This window comes from Nipponia nippon, unplaced genomic scaffold (assembly GCF_047370975.1).
Source record: "Nipponia nippon isolate SJK-2023a ecotype South Korea unplaced genomic scaffold, ASM4737097v1 scaffold_5, whole genome shotgun sequence".
In the NCBI taxonomy this organism is placed as follows: Eukaryota; Metazoa; Chordata; class Aves; order Pelecaniformes; family Threskiornithidae; genus Nipponia; species Nipponia nippon.
The window spans coordinates 19,352,267-19,375,036 of record NW_028262369.1 but is presented as its reverse complement, the minus strand read 5'-3'; the positions used below and the strand labels follow the sequence as shown (position 1 = coordinate 19,375,036).

At 36.4% G+C, this 22,770-nt stretch overlaps 1 protein-coding gene across 1 annotated transcript in view; it reads left to right on the top strand.

Moving 5' to 3' along the window:
- The window catches only part of CPPED1 (calcineurin like phosphoesterase domain containing 1), a 52,694-nt gene extending 30,185 nt beyond the window's left edge, over nucleotides 1-22,509 (top strand). Inside the window, exons 3-4 of the mRNA XM_087732244.1 lie at nucleotides 2,166-2,588; nucleotides 19,619-22,509. Coding sequence (XP_087588370.1) covers nucleotides 2,166-2,588; nucleotides 19,619-19,851 — 656 coding nt within the window. The 3' untranslated portion in view covers nucleotides 19,852-22,509. The remainder of the gene's footprint in view (nucleotides 1-2,165; nucleotides 2,589-19,618) is intronic.
- The last annotated feature ends 261 nt before the right edge of the window (nucleotides 22,510-22,770 follow it).

The window sequence follows — 22,770 nt, the reverse complement described above, 5'->3', positions numbered from 1 at the left end:
TACTTGGTATGTTTTCCTAGACTCTTCGGGCAAAGACCTTGTTTTCCATTTCAAACAATCTGTTTTCTGCAATAAAACACTGAATATGTCTCTCTGTTGCTATAGAAATAATATTGCATGAAATGAGGGAACCAGTGCCCTGCTGTCGACAAATCTAATCTAAGTGTTAGTCTCTAGAGCTTGAATTTCACCACTGGGAAGAGGTATACATAATTCTACAAATTATTTCTGTAACTTATGCATAAATGTCTTTATACTCTGAAACTGTTAGCTAAATTTCCCAAAGTGATAGCGTGGAGATTAACATGGTGTAATGTGTTTATGTATATCTTAAAAGAACCTTCCCCCTCGCCTTTTCCCTGCCCCCCTCCCCCGTACATTTTCATATTTATAGCTTGAAATTTCCAGCTCTTTGCATAGGAAGGTGGGGAGTGGCAGGAAATGCAGCTTTCTCAGCCAGGTTCCCTACCCCATGGACAACAAAGTGTGCCAGGTTTATTTAAATTTTTGGTTTTATTTTTTAAAATCCAGCTCTTCCAAGTAACATTAGATGTCATTTGCCCTGGTTTTTTAGGATTAATAAGGATATTTTCCATAACTGGAAGGACAGCCTAAACTGACCACGGTCCTGGTACCTTAACATACCCCACAAACTGTTCTACTGTCCACTGCTTTCTAGACTACACTGGGTATCATATGCCCAGTATTCCTCAAGTTACTCAAAGATTTTGTTACAATAAATTCCTACCCTGTACAGCAGTTAAACACAAGACAGTGGTGCATTTTGACTTTATGCACCACATATCAAATCTCACATCTGTCTTTATATTTAGACATAATTTAGACGTAATATGAGTATGTTTTTTCCCAGTATTTTTCTAAAGCTGTAGAATTCTAGTAACAGCAATAAGGTAGTACTTAAGCCTGTATCTATAGGGTATGGAAAAGGAATTGAAGTCTTCGCTAATAACAGTTACCAAGGGTCAGTGTTTTTCAACATATGGATCATAAGTATTTTGAAGAAACATGGAGAAAAAAATCTTTTATCTCATAGTTACATTGCAGGAGCCCCTCTAATACATTTCTATGTATAATACGTATGTGTAGTTACAAAAATAGAACATAATTTAAAAATACACGGTCATTGATTTGCATAGACCTGTATGCAAATGTATGTTTGAAAGCTGATTTCAGGGTTCTTGTAAAAATCCTGTTACAACTTCTTCATTAAAAAATGCAGTTATTATTTGTGAAATGGCCCCATGTTAGATATATGTTATGTATTGCAGGACAAAATACAATTTATAAGTGTTCAATTTAATTCATCAGTAATAAACATATCAATGGCCTCTGATTACAGTTTGCTCTTTAGAAAACTTAAAAAAACCTTTCTCATCATTAGAACAAAATAACTGTTTTTTTTTTAAAAAAACCTTTCTAAATTTTTTTCAGTGATTGTAAATTAATCTAGCAATTAGATAAACCTTCCTAGACAAGGACAAATTTCTGACAACCAGAAGAGTAACTGTCTGGGTATGCATATTAATATAAAAACAGAGATGCAGGAAAAACTAGCAAAGTACACAATTACCTTTCTTTGAAATTAATGCCATGTTCATTATTAAACAGACTCATCATATAAACAAGCCGCCACAAGACACTAATTATATTTTTGCTGTTAAAGTAGTTCTCTTAATGAAAAAAAAACCTTAATTCCTTTGCACAGCCATAAAATATAAACCAGAAGTTGACCCGGTTTTTACCCTTGTGTAAAGCTGTTACACCATCCAAGGTTGCTGCATTTTTTCACCAGAGCATCAGTCTATAGATGAAAAGAATCAGCCTGCTAAAGCTTTTGGTGCAAAACACTGACTGTTATATCACCTACTGCTATGCTATCTGTTGTTTCCTATGCAGAGCCTTGCTTAACGCAAGTTATTGAAAATGGCTAAGTATTTGATAAGGGAGGGAAAGAAGTGGGAGGGAAAGGGTTGACCGGACATACAATATTTCAGGGAAGATGTATTCTAGATCCCTGCATATTATCATGATCACATCTAATATAGAGTATTTTCTTACTATGCGTATTTCCATAAGCAAAAGCTAGCAATGAGGGTAGGAAAAGATAGCATAAATACCAAAATGTGTTTGTTTTTTTTCTATAGGAACTCAATGGAGAAAGGACCAAGAGCAAGATTTAAAGAAAGTTCTGAAGAACACTGACCAGGACATCCCATTGGTATTTGTCAGTGGAAATCATGATATTGGCAATACTCCAACAAGAGAAACAATAGATAATTATTGCAAGAACTGGGGAGATGACTACTTCAGCTTTTGGGTTGGAGGTGTTTTCTTTCTTGTGCTGAATTCTCAGTTATACTTCGATTCTTCCAAATGCCCTGAGTTAAAGGAAGCCCAGGATGTGTGGCTCAATGAGCAACTGGCTGTCGCTGAAAAACATAAATGCAAGCATATAATAGTATTTCAGCACATCCCTCTGTTTCTGAGAAAACCTGATGAAGACCACGATTATTTCAACTTGGAAAAATCAGTTCGTCAAGAGATAATGGAAAAGTTTCATAAAGCAGGTATTTTCTCAAATTTTCCTATTTTTGAATTTTTGTTTCAAATTGTTAATTAATTTATTCAAATTGTTGATTAATTAATGCTGCCAGACAAAATACATTTAACTTAAATGGTATTGTTTTCAAGGAGTTTTAGATACTGCTTATAAGCCTCATTGTTCCCCGTAGGTCAAAATTGTCAATTGAATCTAATCACCTGTAAAAAGTACCAAACAGAATTTAAAACTTGGAGTGAAAAGTAAAAAACTAAAAGTTAAAAACTCTTTAAAATAAATAGTAAGGATTCCATTTTGCAAGTACTGATAGATGTAAGACAACCTGAGTTTTTCCTGTCTAAGGAGTGGAAGATCAGGTATTGCCACAGGAGAGAAATACAGAATTTATGTTTTACATAAAACATGGAAGCAGAATTCAGAATTACCTTGGAGGTTGTTGTCTCCCACACTGAGCCAATTTTAAACCAAGAGTGCAATGTACTCCAGATTTATTCAGTGTTAAAAACAGTCTTGCTCTGCTAAGATCAATCCTTTGCATATCCATTACTAATAGGGGCCATTTCCGGATGAAGGGCAGGTGGAACATGCGCTAAACAAGTATATTGTACCAAACCCCTTAGCTTTGTTTGACGACACTCGAGCACCACGGAGACAGACACAGTACGGAGCTACTCCTCCATGCTGTTCCCATTGTTTCCTGTTAATTGCCTTCATGTTCCTGGGGTGTGCTAGTTCCTCAAAATTTCCTGCCAGCCTGTCGTTGCTGCATCAGAGTGTCATTTTCTCTGTATCTATAAGAGAGCATGTTATTTGGATTACTGAACAATGCAAATTGTTTATGATATTGTTCCTAATTTACCATATAATTGTTAAGCCTGGACTCATCTAAAACCAGCCTAATTTCCAAGCTCTGAATCTCCTACTGTTTCCAATCAGTGGGGCCAAAAGTCACAGCTATCTGAGGGCTCTCCAGGGAACTGATATATTTGCAGATTTACAAGTGTTTTTTTTTCCCATAAGGAGACACACTGAGAATACCTCATAATATCTTTTTTAATTTTTGCGCTAGTGCTAATATAGTGGGAAGTATTGCTATTGGAAAGTTGGGCAGCTAAATGACTGCTTACGTGCTGTTGGCTAAAAACACATCCTAGTTCATTGGAGAGCTTGTTAGCAGAAGGACGTTGCCATACAGGTGTCTCCCAGTAAATAAGCATTCACGTGGAAACCAAAGCAGTTCTGTTCTAGAGTTTTCTGTCATCCAGATGGTTTGCTAACATTTGGCAACACAGTACTGGGAATATAATTAATCAAGAGGCAAAATAAATTATGCAAAATGTTACCGTTGTAACATTTATCATTGTTACGTTGTCATGTTTCTTGGAGGGATATTTCAGACTGATTCTCCGAATGTGTATCCAGAGGCTTAAGCAAATGTTGGGTAGGCTTCAAATGATGGGGGAGAGGAAGAGAGAATGGGAAGCCAGCAGTACAAGGCAACTCTACAGAAGAAATTCCCAAACTCGTTTCTGTGCCAACATCGTTTTTACCTTCCCTCTATCATTTCCCATCGTGTCCCTTGTTCCCATCCCTAAAAATCCTCCCAAAATGACATGTTGTTCGGTTCTTCCATGAATATGTTAAAACATTGATCTTTTGCTTGCTGTTTGATACAATAAGTAAATGAGTCAATAGGTAATATTCGCAATCTAATAATCAAACATTTTGCTAATTACATGAATACAGAGCGCAAGCAGCTCAGTGTAACTCAGACTGCTGAGAGAAATTAGCTGAATCAAAAGTTGGCTCAGAGTTTCCTTAGTAACGGGTGCGTTCTGTTGCCATTTTATTATTCAATTGAAGAACAGTCTTTGTAAGACCACAAAATGTTATCAGTGGATTGCAAACAGGCAGTTATCATGGTAGGCTAGATGCACAGATATGCAATGACTCCACTTATTTTCTGACTCTCTGCTTTGCCAAAGAGTAATCAATTTCAGCATATCATTAGACATGAAATTGTTTATCCCCCAGTTCACTTCATATATTCTTGGAGGAGTAAAAGAGAATATTGCTAACGAAATCCCAATCTACTTTGCATTTGGTTCTTTTTTTTTTTTTAATTATGACTTGCAGTTTAAGAAGGCTAACCCCTTATGGCACTCTAATTTAGAAATTTGGTGTAACTATTTATTCTGGAAAAAGAAAGTAAGTCTGCCTTTTTAATGAGTCCACCAGGCTGCTGCTATTCTTCTTCCCCCGACCTGTCACCAGTCCTTCCTTCCTTCTGCTCTCTCGCTCTCTGATTCAGTGTTTCCAACCACTCTGAAAGTTTGTTGTGTAATTATGAAAAATTTCAGTATAACATGCATGTTTTAGGCATTGCTGTGTTTGGCAATGCGATGTTATTAGACGGGCATCATATTTCAGTTGTTGATAACCCAGGATCAGACCTGGAACTAGCCCAGTTTTCATGTTTATACTTTTTCTAAAAGTGTCAAATACAGATCCATAACTCACCTGGTTAGAGAGAGACAGGAAAGGAAGGACAATCTAGTAATTCAGGTCCTTCCAGGAACAGACATTCATATGGGAAATAATCAGATACTTAAAGTATAGTGATATTGTACAGGTGCTTTAAAGTGAGGTATGCAACTTCAGAAAATTATTATTTTAAATTCAGAGCCCAGATCTTCTGTAATTATTCTCTTCTAATCACTTACATATTACATAATGTTTTTGGTTTAAGTATCCATTCATTGCAAGCAGAGATAAAAGACTCGCTATAGAGGCTACATCTGGTACGAAACACTGAATTACATTTCTCACATTAGAAGTGTCCTTAACAGTTGGGCTAATTAAAGATAAAATCATGTCCTTATGATAAATATTTATAAATTGAAAATCTGGCATTTGTAAATGTGTACTACTACCATGCAATGTTAAACTGTACTTGTAAGCCGCACGTCTAAGAAATCCTCCTAGCCCATTTTGTCTTTAAGCGTGTTATAACAAGTATTGTCCTTGAAAAAGTGATTTCAGTGACAGTGAAAATCAACTCCGTTGAGAACGTAGTTTATCATTTAAATGAAAATATATTTCTGAAAGCATATTTGTATAACTTTTGAAAGTTTAGCCTCAGTTGCCAAAACTCTGTCTCCTCTACATGCAGAAGCTAAGTACAGAAAAAACCTGTGTGCAAGAACTGTGAATGAGCTGACCTGATGTTCTCATCTGTGACATCTGCTGGAGTCAATCGACTCTGCTGCATGAAATGCATATTCAGGTTTTAAGAATTTTATAGTGCTGATATAAATAGGTTGGCTCATAGCTTTGTAAGGAAAATAAAGAATCCAGGTAGTGGTCTAACCAAAAATCTGGTCTGCATGACATGTGTCTTTGATAAACTTAAGTAATAAATTAGTTTTTAAATTAAGCAGTTTATGTAATAGAAGATGTACTCTTTCTTACATATCTCATTCCAGTATAATTTTCTTAGGATGAAAGATTTTTTTCTATGACCTGAAAAGTATGGGTATTTTTGTTGAGCTATGGACAATCTTTTAAAGACTTTTTGTCCTGAGAACCATCACTGACACACTGAAATGACTTACATTACTTAACACAATATAGTAATAAATGCTTCTTAATAGCCATCATGAACTAAAACATTTAAGCAAATGTCCGAACTTCTTTTAAGAGCTCTGTTGAATAAAACCTAAATTAATAGCTGTTTTTTCACCAATGAAGTTGAGAAAAGAATTTTTGATTCAGAGTGAGATGAAGAGTACAGGTGCTCTATCTGGGCAAGAGGTTTTTGCATCCAAGAGAGAATCACGAGATAATAGGTATAAAATATAGAATTCCTTGCAGTCTCCAGCTTCTTTTAATTAAGAAGTTTTAAGTTCATCTAAATGTCTTCAAAGCAATTTTTCAGATGTGGTTAGAAATACTTAATTTGTATATACGGGGAAAAATAACAACTTTATTAAATGGCATATTTTTTCATTGTGATTGTAGGTGCTGTAACTTCTAACACTTGTACTTGCTGAAAGAGTGTGATACCTACATTCTCCTCTTAGAAATGTTATGACAGGAGAGTAGTATTAAAGGAGGAAGCAGCTTTCTGAACATCCACAGCTGAGATATATTTGAGCACAAAATTAAAGCATGGAGTGCTAAAAGCTGTTGTTTCTAAAATTTACCAGACAACATATGCTATGTTTCATTACTTTCTTTGTTGTGTAATCGAAGTTGACGAGGGAGTAATATTTTCTTCTTCCTGCCATTGAGACCTTGATTTTGGCAAAGCCCATACACCAAGTGAGTAATCTCAGTGCTTGCTTATGTGTCGCTTTGTCAGTATTTAAGATAATTTAGATTTAAATACTCTCAACTTAAGTAATTTAGATCATCCTCTTTCAACCTTGAAATTATACACTCGTGATACAGGTAGAGTGACCAAATTTGATATCTTCTATGTCACTGTGTAAGAACAGTGTTTTTTATGACCAGGTATGATTATGTAAGCTAGCATAGACATTATACATAGACATATGACACATAGACTTTTCTTTCAGAAATTCAGCAGCAAGTAGAAAATACATTTATTTAATATAGTCTGTAGTGACATTAAGTAATATTTCATCTTAGATAAATTTTTGAAATCTGTTTTCTCCGATGGGCTGTAGTTTTGGTTGATAAAAACTGCTTTTTGATCCTTAGAGCACATGGCAAGCCATAATTGTTTGGGGTTTGGGTCAGGTCTATGAGAAAGCTTCACTTTCAAATGGAAGAAGTAGCAAAACCAGGAAATAAATTCCACTGAAAGGTCACACGAGGCATTTGCAAAAATTAAGTTGAAGCACAGAGTGACTTTCTACAGACAGCACTTCTAAAGGCTTTTTTAGACCAGCACTCTAATTAGGTGATCTGGAATCACCCTCTAGCTGTGCCTGTTGTTTCTCCTCTGATTATGTAGGAAAAACAAGTGATACTAAGATCCTCCTCTATATAGCTCTATTCAGTGTTGTCCTATATAAAAATACTTTTGACATAGATTACTTTGCAAACTAATATCTTGTCTCCCACTTACACCGACCCACTGTCCACCAGTTGCATCAAGCTCTGGATTCTTTAGTCTACAAAGCAAATTTAAGGAAGAGTTTTCCTGCAAGTTTGCAGGATCATGTTTGCAAATAGTACATGGGATATTTTTATTAAGATGCGTATGGTGCTATGCACTGTAAATTCTTATTATTCAGTTCTATTTTATTCACACAACTTGTCTGATGAAGAAGGTAGGAAAACACAGATCTTCTAAAGAGCTACACAAAATAAGTCTATAATGTTTAAGGTTGACTGAAGAGGTTATGAAATGGAGGGTGATGATCCCTGACACTCACCAGTGGGACTATTTCCTTCTACTGGAGCTCTGTTGATGGGAAATGATTGGGGATTTTTTGGATAACAGGGTCTGAGAACTGCCTGAGCACTGAACAGTTCTGTTAACAGTGCTGTGACTGATGCTTTCACATCTTTGTTTGCTGCTCTAACACCTGCTTGGCAGATGGGGTGATGTGAGCACTCTCAAATTGCAATGAGATAAAATCAATTCAATTCCACACAAGAGATTTTGTTTACAAAGACTACTAAATATTATCATTGGCTTTGTAGCGCTAGAGTCTTGGAAAAATGATGTACACTACCTGCCTAGGGGAGAAAAAAGGTACAGCAAAAAATGCCTATGGTTAACGTGTGCTCTTGTAGGGAAGCTGGAAGAACATCATTTTGGAGTGCAAAATTGTTCTGAGAACAGGTATTACTGTTGAACCGACCACATTGTTCGGCACTTGAAAAGGCAGCTGTATGCTGCAAGTGAAAGGCAGAAAGAAAAGCCAGTTTGTGCCTCATACTCCAGGGGAAGTGCTCCAGATCAATTTATCCTTGTGACTTAAATGGTTGTATTTGCCAGAAACATTGCCTTTTAAAAAGTATGTATCTACACATACATGTGTGTGGGTGTACACACACGCGTCTCTTATAGTAGCATCTCCCTGTGCCTGGATACTAGTTATTTTGTCCTCCTGCCTATGAAAGCTCTGAAAGGGTACTAGAGTGTTGATAACATTCAGGTTTTTCACTCAGTACAATGTAATTTCTTTACAGAACTGCTTCTCCACCTATTTGCTTCCATTTTGGCTCTACTCTTCCTCTCTAGCTCCTGCAGTTTTGGGGACAAGTATATATAGGATCAGCTTTTGCTAGTATATCCTCTTTCTTCAGTCCTTGATTGAGCAAGAGGTTTGGCCAGTGAAGCAGTGATTTTTAGACAGGCATAATTCTATTTTAAACCTAATTTTATCATTAAACTTGAGTAGCTTACATAAAAGCAGAGTAACTAGACCAGAATGACAATCCTTGTAGCCCAGTGTCCTGCTTGTCCTACTACCCAAACCCTTGCAAAGAGCACAAGACAGCAAAGGGCATAATGGTATTTCTACCAAGTACTCTTCCTATCTCCAACAGTTTTTCTTTCAGGGACTTACTGTATCATATTAATGGTATCAATACAGTGCAATTTAGTGATTCTTTTAGAGATTTGTTCAGTTGATTTTTAAAACTCTCAGCTTTCACAATGGTCTGCAGGAGGGAGTTTCACGTTTCACAGGTATGTGAAGAAATGCCTCCTTTTGTTTGCTTTGAACTCCACCTGTAGTCTGTATTGAGAGTCATAAATCTGTAAATGAAAAGCAGTGAACATTGATTCATGTCTGCAGTTACTGTAAAAAATAGTTCATTAATCAGCACTTAAAGGGTGATAATCTGGACCATGTGATAAATTTCATTGCTCAGTCAGAACCACTTTTTTTCCCAAAATTCTTTACAGAGTGCATGGGAGGAGAAGCAAGGTCTGTACTGTACCCATTACATATTTATTATGTCATTCATATTGCACTAATTTAGCGTTCTCATTCTCTTACAGTCTCATTTGCTTTTGCTGAGAAAAGCATTTATTTAATTGAAGGCTCAGTCTAAATAAAGCATGCTACTGATTGCCTATGCTGATTATTCCGGGCAGTCTCTTCCCAATTTGGAAAATCTGCTTGCTTTTCTTTGGTTTATTTTTATATTGTTAATTTTCTTCCTATATTTTTGCACTGTCCATAGTGCTGGGTTGAGCAGTTTGATTTCCAACTGAGGCTAGGCCAGTTGCATTTTGGACACAGCAAACCTGCCTCAAAATGGTTTTTGTACCTTAGGAGCTAGAGTTGGAAAACAGCTTCTTCTGAATTCAGGGTTTTTTGGAAGCAAGCCATGGAAGCGAGTGTAATTATAGAAATTGGAGTCAGACACCCCTGGAATTTAAACTAGTTCAAGTCTGAATTCCAGCCCAGTATCGTCTGATTGTGTGAGAAAAATTGTTTTCTAGGTGCATGTTTCTTTATGAAATTATTTTTAATATTTCAAGATAAATGTGGGTGCGTTATTTTCCATCCTGTTTTAACCTATTTGGATTTCTGTAATCATTGCAACTAGATTTCCTTTGAGATTGGGGCTATTTCTTGAATTAAACTAGCAAACATCGAAGTTCTCAAGAAGCTAGGAAAACAGATGTATTTCACAAAATCTTACTGTTGCATTGGAGATTTTTTCCTCTCTGTAACCTAGTCTTTCATATAGCAAGCTAGTGTGTACTATCACTTCAGATCTCATTAATATTGTCATGTACAATGTTCCACTGCAGTTCTTTTATTCTTATAAGCTGTTGAACTCTGCCACCGTAAGAGCTCAGACTGCCACAAGCTGGAGACTTATGACAACATTCACAATTTGGTAGAGGAAATCTTGCCAGTAAAAAGCAAGTCTCTCCTTCACATTGTTATTGAAATACCACTCTGTGGGAAGACATTTGGTGCTTATGACAATACTTTAACAGTGTAAGCTTTCTGAGTGATCTTCCAAAGGGCACACTTGATTTTATTTATTGATTTTTTTAAACCAGGGTCTTTGAAGAGCCCATGCATCCTATGCATGCTGACTGTCACCTCTGGCAGGCTCAGGTGTCAGATTATCCTGCATGCCCCTACACAGACATGGTCTTGATTGCCTAGGGGTGATTTCTCCCACAGGGAGAGGCACATGGCCAACCCCCTCGCTCATACATGAAACTGCTCTCTCCCCTCAGTCCTGCCTTAATGGGGATGGACAGAAGGCCAGCCATTGTATTTCTAATAATAATGTTTATGTGGTAAAAGAAAAGAATACGGAGAAAATGGGGAAAAAAATAAAAAGTTTTAAAAATCACATTACAGTTCAGTAGCATAGTGTTATGGAATGTACCTGTTGTCTGTTTAATAAAGCAAAAAGATGAATTGGCCAGCATTTCACTTTGAAAATAGAGACATTTTATAATGACTTAACTACTCCTTGAACAGAAACGCTGGTCAAGACACTGATTAAAAAAGATGTTGTTGTCTGTTGGTCCACATAGAGAAGGCAGGCCATAGTCCCGTTTCTTTCCTCCCCCAAATGGAGTTGAAAACATGCCCAGTCTTCCACATCCTTGCATTTTTCTATGCTACAGAATACAACAGCAGTAGAGTACTAAGGGAGAAGAGTCTGGGAATTATGGGACTGCAACTGCACAATAAGCTAAGAATGGTATGTAATCACTCTCAGGGGAATTATCCTAACAGCTAAATGCCTTTGTTCTCTTACAGTGCAATTATGTCAAAATCATGCTGACCCTTTTCCCTGGTGCCACAGAACTGTTGTTTAGAAGGGTTTCTCTGAGCGATAAACTGTAATTTGTGAGAAGAAGATGCTGCACTTCTAAAATTCTGTAAAATAACCTTAGCTTCTCCTGCTAACAGACAAACTGCCTTCTGCATGATATTCAGTATGTAGTTTCTTTTCATGTAATGAACTATTCTCATCTGATTCTTGTCAGAAGTGAAATCAACAGCATGCTGACAACACTGGGGTAGCTAAAGTTTCCTTTCAAATTTTTTTCAGTATCAGCAGGCCTGAAAGAGGTGGTGAATATTTCATATAGGACTCAGTTTCTTTCAGAACATTATTCTGCTTTGGGTTGTTTGGGAACTCAGAAGTGCTGTAAGATGGTCATCATTACAAAGAATAATCTCTTCTAAATCAGAGCTACTGCAGTCTGTGAGGATGTGATGGTTATACACATGCAGTTGCTCCTGAGCCTGGTTGGCCTGATCATCCCTTTCTGTACCAGTCTTTTCCATGAAGCATCCAAAGCAAATCTCAGATACTTGTTTAGATCTCTCTCACTATTATGCCAGTGAGTCAGTTTAACAGTACCCATTACATCATCTCTGTAAGAAAAGGCCTTTTTAATACAGTGTGCTGTTTTGGTTCACAAAGCTTGAAGAAAGAACCAAGAGAAAAAGAGAAAATAGGAAATGCCAGTAAAAATTGTCCATCTTACCAGAGCTGTTAAACTGAGAAAGATGCAAATCAAAAAGAGCTTGCTGAAGCTCTTGTGATGAAGACTTATTTGGTGACCTGGCTTTAGAAAGCAGACACTGGAAATAAGGGAGGGGGAGGAATGTCTTCAGAGGTGTTTTTGAATTTTCTGTTGAGAAATGTCTGCAATAAAAACCATGAGCAAAATGTTCGTACCATGTTTTTGACTTGGCAAAAGGTATCAAAATTAAAACATGAATTTTGTTTGAAATTTTTTTAAAAGTGAATTGTGCTTGAAATGTTCTGCTTATGAATGAACGTACAGACAGCATCAAAGGTAGCATGCTGAATTACATGAGCTATTAATTACCCTCCTTAGCACTTACCTCTTGCCTTGCCAAAGCCACTGCGTAGCCTTGCAGTCTGAAGTGACATAATGTAGTGTGTGAATTAGCATAAAAACAAAGTATTTAACGGTTGGACTCGATCTTAAGGGTTTTTTCAACCTTAACGATTCTATGATTCTATGATTCTATTTATTAACTCGTTTCATGGTCAAGCTGGTGAAGAGTCTAAGGCTTATCGACATATGTAAGTATTACATCTCTTCAGATGAGTCTTGAACAATTCATGTTTTGGTTGGTTGTTAAGTCATGAATTATACACGCTAAATACGTTGCTTTGGGCTCACAGAATTTGTACCATAATAGGTATTTCATTATTCAGAAGGAATGCATTATTCTACAGGGAAAGAGAGTTATGATCAGATCTTTGGAAACAGTAAATCTTTTTGTCTTTCAGATTCAGCTTTGTCAGATCAGAACTAAAAAGGACTTTTTGTGCTTGATCAGAAAATGATGGTAAATTGCATGCTGGCAGGAGGACATCTTTGTTTTACTAAAATCAGAATCAATTCCTGTATTTAAACCTTTTTTTACAAAGACACTGATTTTTTTTTTTTCAGATTGATTGATTCTGAAAACTCACGTTTGGTGTGCAGGCATGAAGCTCCTTGGTTTTAGGTGTTTTCATGACCCAAGTACAGTTTTAGAACAGACAGAGCAAGACCTGGTGTCCAACACTGGATGGTGCCCATCCTGAGTCTCTGGCTTCCAGTCCTGTTCTGATCAAAAATGAATTTGGCAGTTCAGGCCTTTTTTCCCTAGCACATACCCGGTAACTGTTGTATTGTTATGCAGTCTGACATCAGATGCTGATAATCACACACTCAGTGTGTGTGGTTTATTTTGTTTTGTTTGGTTTGTTTGGTTTGTTTTTTTTTAATAGTAACTCTCTGCACAGTTTTTTACTTTATTCTGATTTTAATCCTTTTTTTTTCTTTTAATGAATAATCCATTAGGTATGAATAGTGTCTTGCAGTAATGGATCCTGCTTTTTTTGGTTAATGGATACTGTGAAACCTCCAGTCACATTTAAATTCAAATCACTATGTATTTCATAAAAAATGAAGTAATGAATGCTTGTGAAGATGCCATCCTTTGGACATTTATTTAAACAGTAGGTTTTTTAGTGTTTCGTAACAGCTTTTATGTCAAAGCTTTCCCCAACTGCTATTTCAGAAACCAGGGATTAAAAACAAATCACTGCTCTACCTTTTTTTTTTTCTTTTTTTATTTGGTAGTGGGAAGGGACTGTACCTTTTTGTGTATAACTGGATGCATTTAGCTGGCCTGGGGATACTTTAAAGTGGGCTATAAACATGAGGCCTGCCAGGACACTGTTCTTTTTTCACAGAGTTCAGAAAAGAAAAAGGGGAGTGGGGAGAGCTTGCTAGCAACTTGACAGAATTACTTCAGAAAAACATCTGAAATGAATAAATTAAATTTGAGTGCATACATCTCTAAGATTCTTTTTATGTTCAAGATCAAAAGCAAGAGCAAAGTAAATTGCCTGCTTGTCATCTTAGTATTATTGCATTGACTGGTGCAGATTTCCTTCTTATGCTGACTAACAAAAGTGAGCGGAATACAGTTGAGTGAACAAAAAAGTGCTATTGAAGAAAAAACAACATCAGTTAGACTTCTATTAATACACAGCAGTGACCTGTTTGTTTCTTTGTTCAAGATGTAACATATTGTAACACAACAATAACAAGAATGAATACTAGCACTGGAAATAAAGAGTACCTGAAAACTGAAGCCTGGGCAAAATTTTCACTGGGAGGTATCTAAAGCAGGTACTAAATTCCAGCAGAGGCTGATGCCGAGCCGATAGATCCACAAGGGCATTTCAGCACTGAACAACCACCTAGGTTGTTAGGATCTGAATGACATACATATGCTAAAAGGGGGAATTTGGATGAACAGTACCCATAAACACCACCTTGTTTAGGCAGAATCTACCTCCTATAGCCAATAGGAGATAAAAGAGGTTTTAAATCCCATCCTCTCTGGTGTCAGGTATCATATTTGCATTGCTTACAAATCACTCTTATTTCAGTTCTATACCAAAATACCTTCTTGAGTGTAGGCAGTTAGCAGACGTTAAACGTAATTGTGGTGAAGTTGCAGTATTTGCTTAAGAAGAAAAAAGCTGCGTGATTCATGGGCCAAACTTTTACCTGGTGTCTGTCTTCTGTCTAGGATGGGTTTCTCAAAATCTTCCCTTGAATTCTCAGAAAAAGGGAGATTTTTGTTTTTCTTATGGCATAATTAAAATTGCTTTATTACTTTTGTGTCCTCTGTCCTAATTACACTGAAACTGTATGTCGGGGTTTGGTTTACATATATGATGACACAAAGTCTTGGCTTCTCTTTCTCTTTTAATTCAAAAGGTTAAATTCTCTGGATGGTGGGAAGATGCTACTTTAGGAACACGGATGCTTCCAGTAAAAAGACAGCACTTATTTCCCCTACTAAAAGTGTGTCACATGGGTTTACACCTTACTATGGTTTTATGATTGTTACTTTTTCCTAACTTTGTCATAGACAAAAGTAGTTTTGCTTACCTGCAGAGAAAGTGGAAAATATTGAAAAGAACTTGTTACTGTAGTAGCACTGTCACTTACTGGAAGCTGGTACGGGTATTTTACAGATCTAACTGGTGCAGTAGTCAAGCAGGCTAAACATTAGGTTCCTAAATGTTCAATCCTTGATCCTTCATTTAGCTGCCGCTTAACTCTGCAGGGAAAGACCAAGATACAGTCAGGTCCATGCTAGATGTATGCCTGAGAGTGGAATCTAGACTGTTGCTGGAGACCACTGGTTATTTAAGCGCTTGAAGGACAGGAAAGTGCTTCATACGTGATTCCATTACAGGCAGCTCTAAGCTGAAAGCAAGTTGGTAACATTAAGCTTAGTGTGTCTTAAGTCCTCCCCACAAATGCCTTACCTCAGAGGCTGCAGTAAGCAGCCTCATCTACTCAGCATCTTCTCCTAGCCCATCAGGGCTTGCTCTTTTATGGACAATGCCACAAGGCAAGATGGGTTCCACTTTAACGAGTAGGATGTCATGCGTAAAGTTCCCACAATGTTCAGCTTTGCTCTCTGTATTAAGAAGGAAGAGAAGAGAATGCCCAGCCACACCATAAGGAGCTCTAGGTGGGCACGTTCTGCCTGTCACTGCAGAAAGATTGGGGGGATGGAGGAGGCAAGTGCAGCCTCATGGTTTGGATAGGTGTGCATATAATGAGAAAGAAAGAAACAGTTCTGCCGCTTGAATTGCTTAAGTATGTTACATTAGACAGTCTCTATAATAAGCTGCAACATGGTAGGAGTTGAGAAATGACTGCTCACTCTCAAACTGACTGCAGCATCAGTTGTAAAACATCTTTATATTATGATTTTAAGGACCCAAATAACAGCTAGAAAGTACAGCATCTCTGCAAGAGCCTGTTATGTCACAGGGCTTTTATATTCCACCATCGCCTTTTGAGGTATTCTGATTGGGTTTCTCCCAAGATTTAAAAAAAAAACAAAACCCTGAACTGTTTTGCTAGGTTCCTGCAGCTGAGTAAGAGTAAGCTCTCAAAGTTATTATGCTGACTTACAAGTGTAACTTACACACCAGATAGATGAGCAAGGTACGCTGAGAAAGAGAATTAGTACTGATAAACTAAAATATGATAACAGACAAGTTCTAGCTGACAATGACCATATACCACTATTCAGTGTAAAGGTAACTTCATTCTCTGTTTTCCACCTTAAGTCATTTGCTATTTGAGAAGGGTTTGGATTTTGAAATAAGAAAATCCATGTAGCTTTTACCAGGCACACAGCAGAATAATTTATATTTTGCTTTCCAAGCTGCTTAATTTTTAACTATACTTTGAGCCTAGTTTATATATTTTATATCAGTCTTCAAATCACTCACTCCCAGAAAAGCAAAGGATTGATGTAGCCAACTGTCTTACAACAGGTTCACCTACTTCCCTTTTAATTTAATCACTGTGAGAGAGGTCTAACTCTACTACAGGAGAAAGGGTGGAAGGTTTTTCTGGCTAGAGAAATAAGGATTTCCTTGTGAAGTTATAGTGTGTTCCTAATCACAGCTCTCTGCCTTTAAATTGCCTCTATTCTTTTCCAGAATTTCTGCTATCTGAAGGCAAAATCAGTTGTTGCTAGCCTTTTTTTTTTAAATGTCATTTAAGGTTATAGTATCTCACAAATTACCCATTCTCTGGCCTACCAGTTGAACAGGACTAAGCATGTGTTACCTTTTGTGTTAAGCATGGAATGGCAGATTGCTGGAATATATGAAAAACAACAAATGAAGTTTGGTGGTGTCATCACAGTGTCCATCCCTGTGTATCTTTATAGGCTTGCACATTATTCTGATAAAAACAATGGTTGGAAAGGTCATTATCAGTGCTGCATATTTAAGGATAGCTTTTAGCCTGGGTTGGTGAGCAAGAGCCTCGCTGTGTGCAGAGGAAAGGAGTGCCATCAGGGAGCACCTCACACGGCCCACAATAGCTGGCACTTGTCCCCACGTGTGCTAAGCTTCACTGTTCTCTGCTGTCCTCTTCAGGACATGTTTAGACCTTTGCTTGTTAGTTTATTTTTCAATATAAACACAAATTATGTTCAGCAAGGTACAGCATCTATAGAATAATGCCTGCAAAATATTTTACTATTATAGCACAGCAGTTTTTAGCCAACATAGCAAACCAATAGGAAAGGTTCAGTTTCATAAAGTAGCCAGTTATTTTGATAACCTGCTGGCTGTCTAGTCATAGTTGTCAGGGAATACTTTTTGTTGTTTTTTTGAGTCACTCAGTATTAACTTAATATATTTTCAGATGCTTTATGTAGAACCATGAAAGTGTCATTATGATTAAGGAGCACACAACCTATTGTATTTCAATAGAGAAAATACACCTAAATCCTTTAGGTGGGTTTGAAAATTTTTGAATTGTCATTCATAGTATTGTAAACCAACACCAGATCTAAACACTTTCTGAAACAAAATCTAAAATTAATCACGTTTTGCACTTGATGATAAACAAACAACAAAATTCCCAGTATTTTCAGCCATCTGGTCCAGTAATTTTTCTGTTTCACAACAGCATAAAAAATCATTAGATGCAGCTTCAGGAAGCTGTAATAGTCTGAAATCCAAGGATCTTAGACTGAGCATGCCAAAAATTAATCCCAAAACCTGTTTATAGAATTAGCTATTTATACCAACTCCACATTTTCATTCAAAATAAAATATGCACCATCTTAAATTAGCAAGAAAGCTGATGAATGATTTTTTGCCAAACCACGAATGCTGTTGACTGTGATGATCAGCTGTATCTATCAACAGTGCGTAGAATGGCTAAATGGTGAAAGACGCTGGCATAACCTGGAAATGAAATGCTTATCTATGATAGCATGTTCTCTCGTAGGAAGAAGCTAGGTTCTCAACTCGGTTGTTAATGGTTTTACTAACTTTGACATGAAAGATAAGTACTTAGCATCAAAGTGACTTTTTCTTTACTTTTTTGACTCATGAGACTAAACCAGGTTTCATTATTTTGCAGTAATAAAAACATTTGATTAACATTTATAAAACATCAAATGGGGAGGGGAAGATAATCTATTTGGTAGCATGAATTTGACCTGTAAAGACAATCAGAAAGGCACTCAGAGTAGTGAATACAGCTTCTACTAATGTCTTTGTTTATTTTTGCAAGGCAGAAGAAACAAAAAGTAGGAATTACTGGTTTGGAGGTGAGGATGACACAATTTCATTTAATTTGAAATTGTTTCAAAGTTTCTGCAAAAATCCCATAGCTACTGAGGAGTGTGGCAGGAAAGCAGACCTGCCATATGGATCATCTCTAGAAGCTGGTCAAAATCAGATAGCATTTGCAAACTTAATTAATTTTTTCTTAAATTATCATATTCTGAGAGAAGGGGAAGAATGGTTGGATGTGATTAAACATTCATTTGGCTAATCCGTTAGACAATGATTCAACCAAGGATGTCAAAGTACATTATAAAGCCTTAAATATGAAGTATGTTTGTCCTCTTTACCTGTTGCCGCTTGTCATTTAGCTTTTCTTCTACTCCTGACCAAGCTTGAATGATAACTTGCATGCGACCTACCCAGAAATTGTTAATATAGCATATTGTTGTCTCCTGCAACAGATCAAATGTATTTCTTTCTTTTCAAGTTTATAATGGAGTGCTTTTTTACCCCAATACAGTCCAAAATATAAATAGTCCATTTTAAAAAAAGAAAGAAACAGAACAGCCTTAAGTCATTAAAAATACAGAGGAAATCAGAATAAACCTGCCTTGTTTGTACCCCATAATAGGTAACTGTTAATTCATGTCATTACGAAGCCCGACTCCTCTTGCGGGTTGTCAACCTTTCCTTTTTTGGCTGCTCTCATCTTTCTTCCCCTCTTAGTGTAACTCACAACCTCTTCTGCTTATTAGGTTTCTTTGATGTACCTGGCTTTATTCCATCTGTGATAACCCCCTGATGTCTTTGAGAAAAGATTATAAATTATCTTCTCATTTATGTTTCTTATTTGTTTGTCTTTGCTTTTTTTTTTTTTAAGGTCACTGGTCTTGGGTAAACAGCTTTAAGCTCTCCTTAATGAATTTTCTGCATGTTAATTGACAAATACAGCTCCACAATCCTTGGCTTTCAACTCATGTTTCGGTAGCATCATTCTTTAGGCAGTTATCTATTACTGAAAATTTTTTCTCATTTTAATCAGCTACCTCTAGAGTGTTCCTTCTTTCTAGACGAAGGAAGAGCAAGATGACAAACACACCTTGCATTAAGCATAAAGAAGTCAGAGTCCAGTAACCCTAAACAGAGCTAGTGGAGCAGAATAAAGTTTTTACTAATTATTTATTACTATTAGAATTATTTATTGATGTTTACTAATTATTTGTTTAAAATGCAAGTTCAGGGAAATGATTTACTTTTAATTTTATGCTTTATGAACCATTGAAGAATGAAAGTAAACATGACACCTGTAGCTGTACTTGCTACAGGACTTTCTTTGCAACCCCAGCAGCTGTGTAAGCCTCAGCGTATAACCTCAGCAGTATCTTTTACTGTAAACACATTTTATACATAAACTGCAACTGCTAACTAAATACATAAGTCTCTTTTTTTCTTTTTTTTTAACAGGAATTAAAGCTGTATTTTCTGGACATTACCATAGGAATGCTGGAGGGTCCTACAGAGGACTGGAAATGGTGGTTTCATCAGCAATAGGATGTCAGCTGGGAGAAGATACGCATGGGCTTCGAGTGGTCGTTGTCACAGATGAAAAGATTGTTCATAGATACTACAGTTTAAATGAACTGAGCAGCCAAGGCATAGAGAAAGAGCTGCTAGACATGCTTGCTAAGCAAAATTAGGCTATGTCAAATGATGTGATTTTTTTGCCTTATTAGACAAATAGAAACCGTTTCAGAAAGTTTTCCCAAGCTGAAGAACAGCTGAAGCCCCTGAATAGCTCTCAATTTATTATTATCCTAAGTAACAAGAAAGCTGTTGACATGTTTCTCCTTTTGAAAATGAGACCTATGAGGAATATGAAAGAATAGCAGAACTAATACGATAAGACATTGTTGAAAAGAACTGTTCTGAGAAATTTTACTTTACTTCTAGATAAAACTTTCTCATTAGAGTGAAAGTGTATCAGAGTGAGAGTTGCAGCTTCTAGATAACCCTTCAACTCAAGTCTATTTTACTTTTATATTTGAGACAGTATTTCAAAATCAATAAATTTAGTCATTTCTGTTACACTCTGGACAATATGAATGTGGTATTTTTTATACTCTATAAAAATAAATCTCAAACACTCTGAAATCAACAGACTCCCACTGACTTTTAGCAACCTTTGGATTAGAGATCTTGTTACCTAGAGGTCGTATTTTCTCCCATTTCCCATGCTTTATTTTCTTAGCTCTTCAGAGCCAACAGCAATAGGAGACCAAACACATTCTGTTTTGTAGTCACAGCTTGGGCTTCCGTTATAGCCTAGTTTTGTATAATGAAAAGTCTATAAATGAAGCTAATATAGATGCCACTGACAGAAACTAAACATGGAACAACTATTTTCCTTTTGAAATTTAACTAGCATTAACTAACCATTCAATCAGCATATATTCTTGCTGTAGCTTCAGAAGTTGTAATAATTGCATGGGGAGAATATTCTGTATAGGATACTGTTACCAGAAGTCTCTTCATTGATTCCTAGACAAGGGGAGAGCTTTGATTTTGAAATGCAATTTAAGAGTGCCTTACTGTAATATTATACAATATGGAATGTTGAAAACCCTAAAAAGTATATTTTCTTCACTGGAGTAAGTCTTTAAAAGTAAATGATACAAAAAGAAATTTACACACTGCAATCCAGCTATTTTTTTTTAGGAAGTATATCTGATTTGTTTACTTTAAATAAAAAAAAAAAGTCTTCATGTAATTAATACATACCTGTTTTTATTTTTTAAGTATTTAGTTGAACACATTATAATACGTGCCACAGGTTATCTAGAAATACAGATAGCACAGCTTTAACACCTGAAGAGAGAAGAACACAAACAATACCGGCTGAAAAAGTAATGCATTCTATCCATTTTTATGTATGCTCACATACAACATCCTTTCCTAGAGGATATTACAGATATTTAAATGTGGTGAGAGAGATGAAATGCTGTGCTGAAGAGTCAGTTTCATTACATTTTAGTCACAACAGTTTATCTAGGAGGCTCCTTCAAGCTTGATTTGAGGGGTCCTGAAGTTCTAAAGTTACCTCTGTAGCATTTCCTTGCACCAGGAAACAGCTGTACCTGCAGATGGACAGGACCAAATCCACATGTGGACTACTGTCCCATGGCAATAACCTAAGCATAGGTAATGTTTGATTCAGGAAGAAAGAAAACTATTTTGTTTTCATTCTCCGCATGGTTTTGCTTAGTTGAACGTTTTCACAGTCTCATTTTTCAAGGGAACACCTGGGAAAGGAGAACTAAAATCTAAGGCTAGATTACTCTGAAATAGGTACCTATCTACCCAAATGGCAATTTCATTGGAAGTTAAGCACCCATTAGTTCAGACACTAGTTTTAAAAATCTGTGTGCTTAGATTATCTTTTAAGCCACTGACTACTTTTAAGATTTGGTCTTATATAGCTGGGTGCTATTTAGTAGTCACAGCTCATTAACAATTTCAAGAATGAGATGATGCTGTTTTATGTTTTGCAGAGGGAAGAATAGTCTCTCTCTGACTTAAACCTTTTAAGTCAGTTTAAATCATAAGGCTGAAGAAGTTCAGCAGGGGAACTTGAGATAATCTGAGCATGGAATATTCTCTCTGCTCCAGCACAGTATTGTAAAGCTGAATGGAGGAAAAATTTAAACAGTTTTTTAATAAGCCTGTTTATTAAAGGATATAGTTTTAACTAAATATATGAAGCTTGGGAGATCAAAGCATAACTTTGGGAGAAAGACTTTCTACAAATATGAAAATGCTAATAGTATATAGTGTTCTAAAATTTTATTTTCAGAGTTACAGTGTACTAATATACAAAAGAAATGTTTATATAAGCATAATTTTAATTTTTTTTTCACTTTTTAATTCTTTCTAAGAATATCTTGTTATGTTCCTGTGTAAAAATATTACCAGATTTGTCTTCAGTTTGGAGTTTTATAAGATAGTAAAGTTGGCCTGCTGATTTTTATTAAATGCCTTCTTGTCCTGTATAGGATTTTGGGAGCTAACAACAGTGTTGTGTAGCTACACGTTATGTAGGCTCTCACCTAGATTTCTGTCCCACCTGTTGTGAAGACAAGTAATCACTAAGTAATGTACTTTCGGTTATTGTCTACTGAACTAAAAGGTAAAGTAGAAAAACCCAGGTATATTCTTAAAGACTCAATGACAAATGTGATTAACTTCACAGGAAGAAGAAAAATATTCTCCAAGTTTTATGTTTGAAACATGGAAAACATTTATTTTGGTTCTCACCTTGCAAGCTTTCAAAAGGAAGAAAAATAAAATGTCAGAGATGAGCAAGTTGTGTGCATAACTATTACTTTGTAGCCTGGGTGACATTCTCATGAACATAACATTAGCTGAAATGAAGGAATGGCGTCTGTAGTACTCTGACCTTTTCGAGCCCATGCCTCATTTCAGTGAATTAAGAATTCCCTAGCCCAAAATAGGAAGGAGTGTCCAGCATTTCATTAGTTGTTCATTTTGCCATTGCCTTGACAAGCGTCGTCTAAGTTAGCACACATATTAAATGTTTTGGCATGCTGAAATCTAAGATG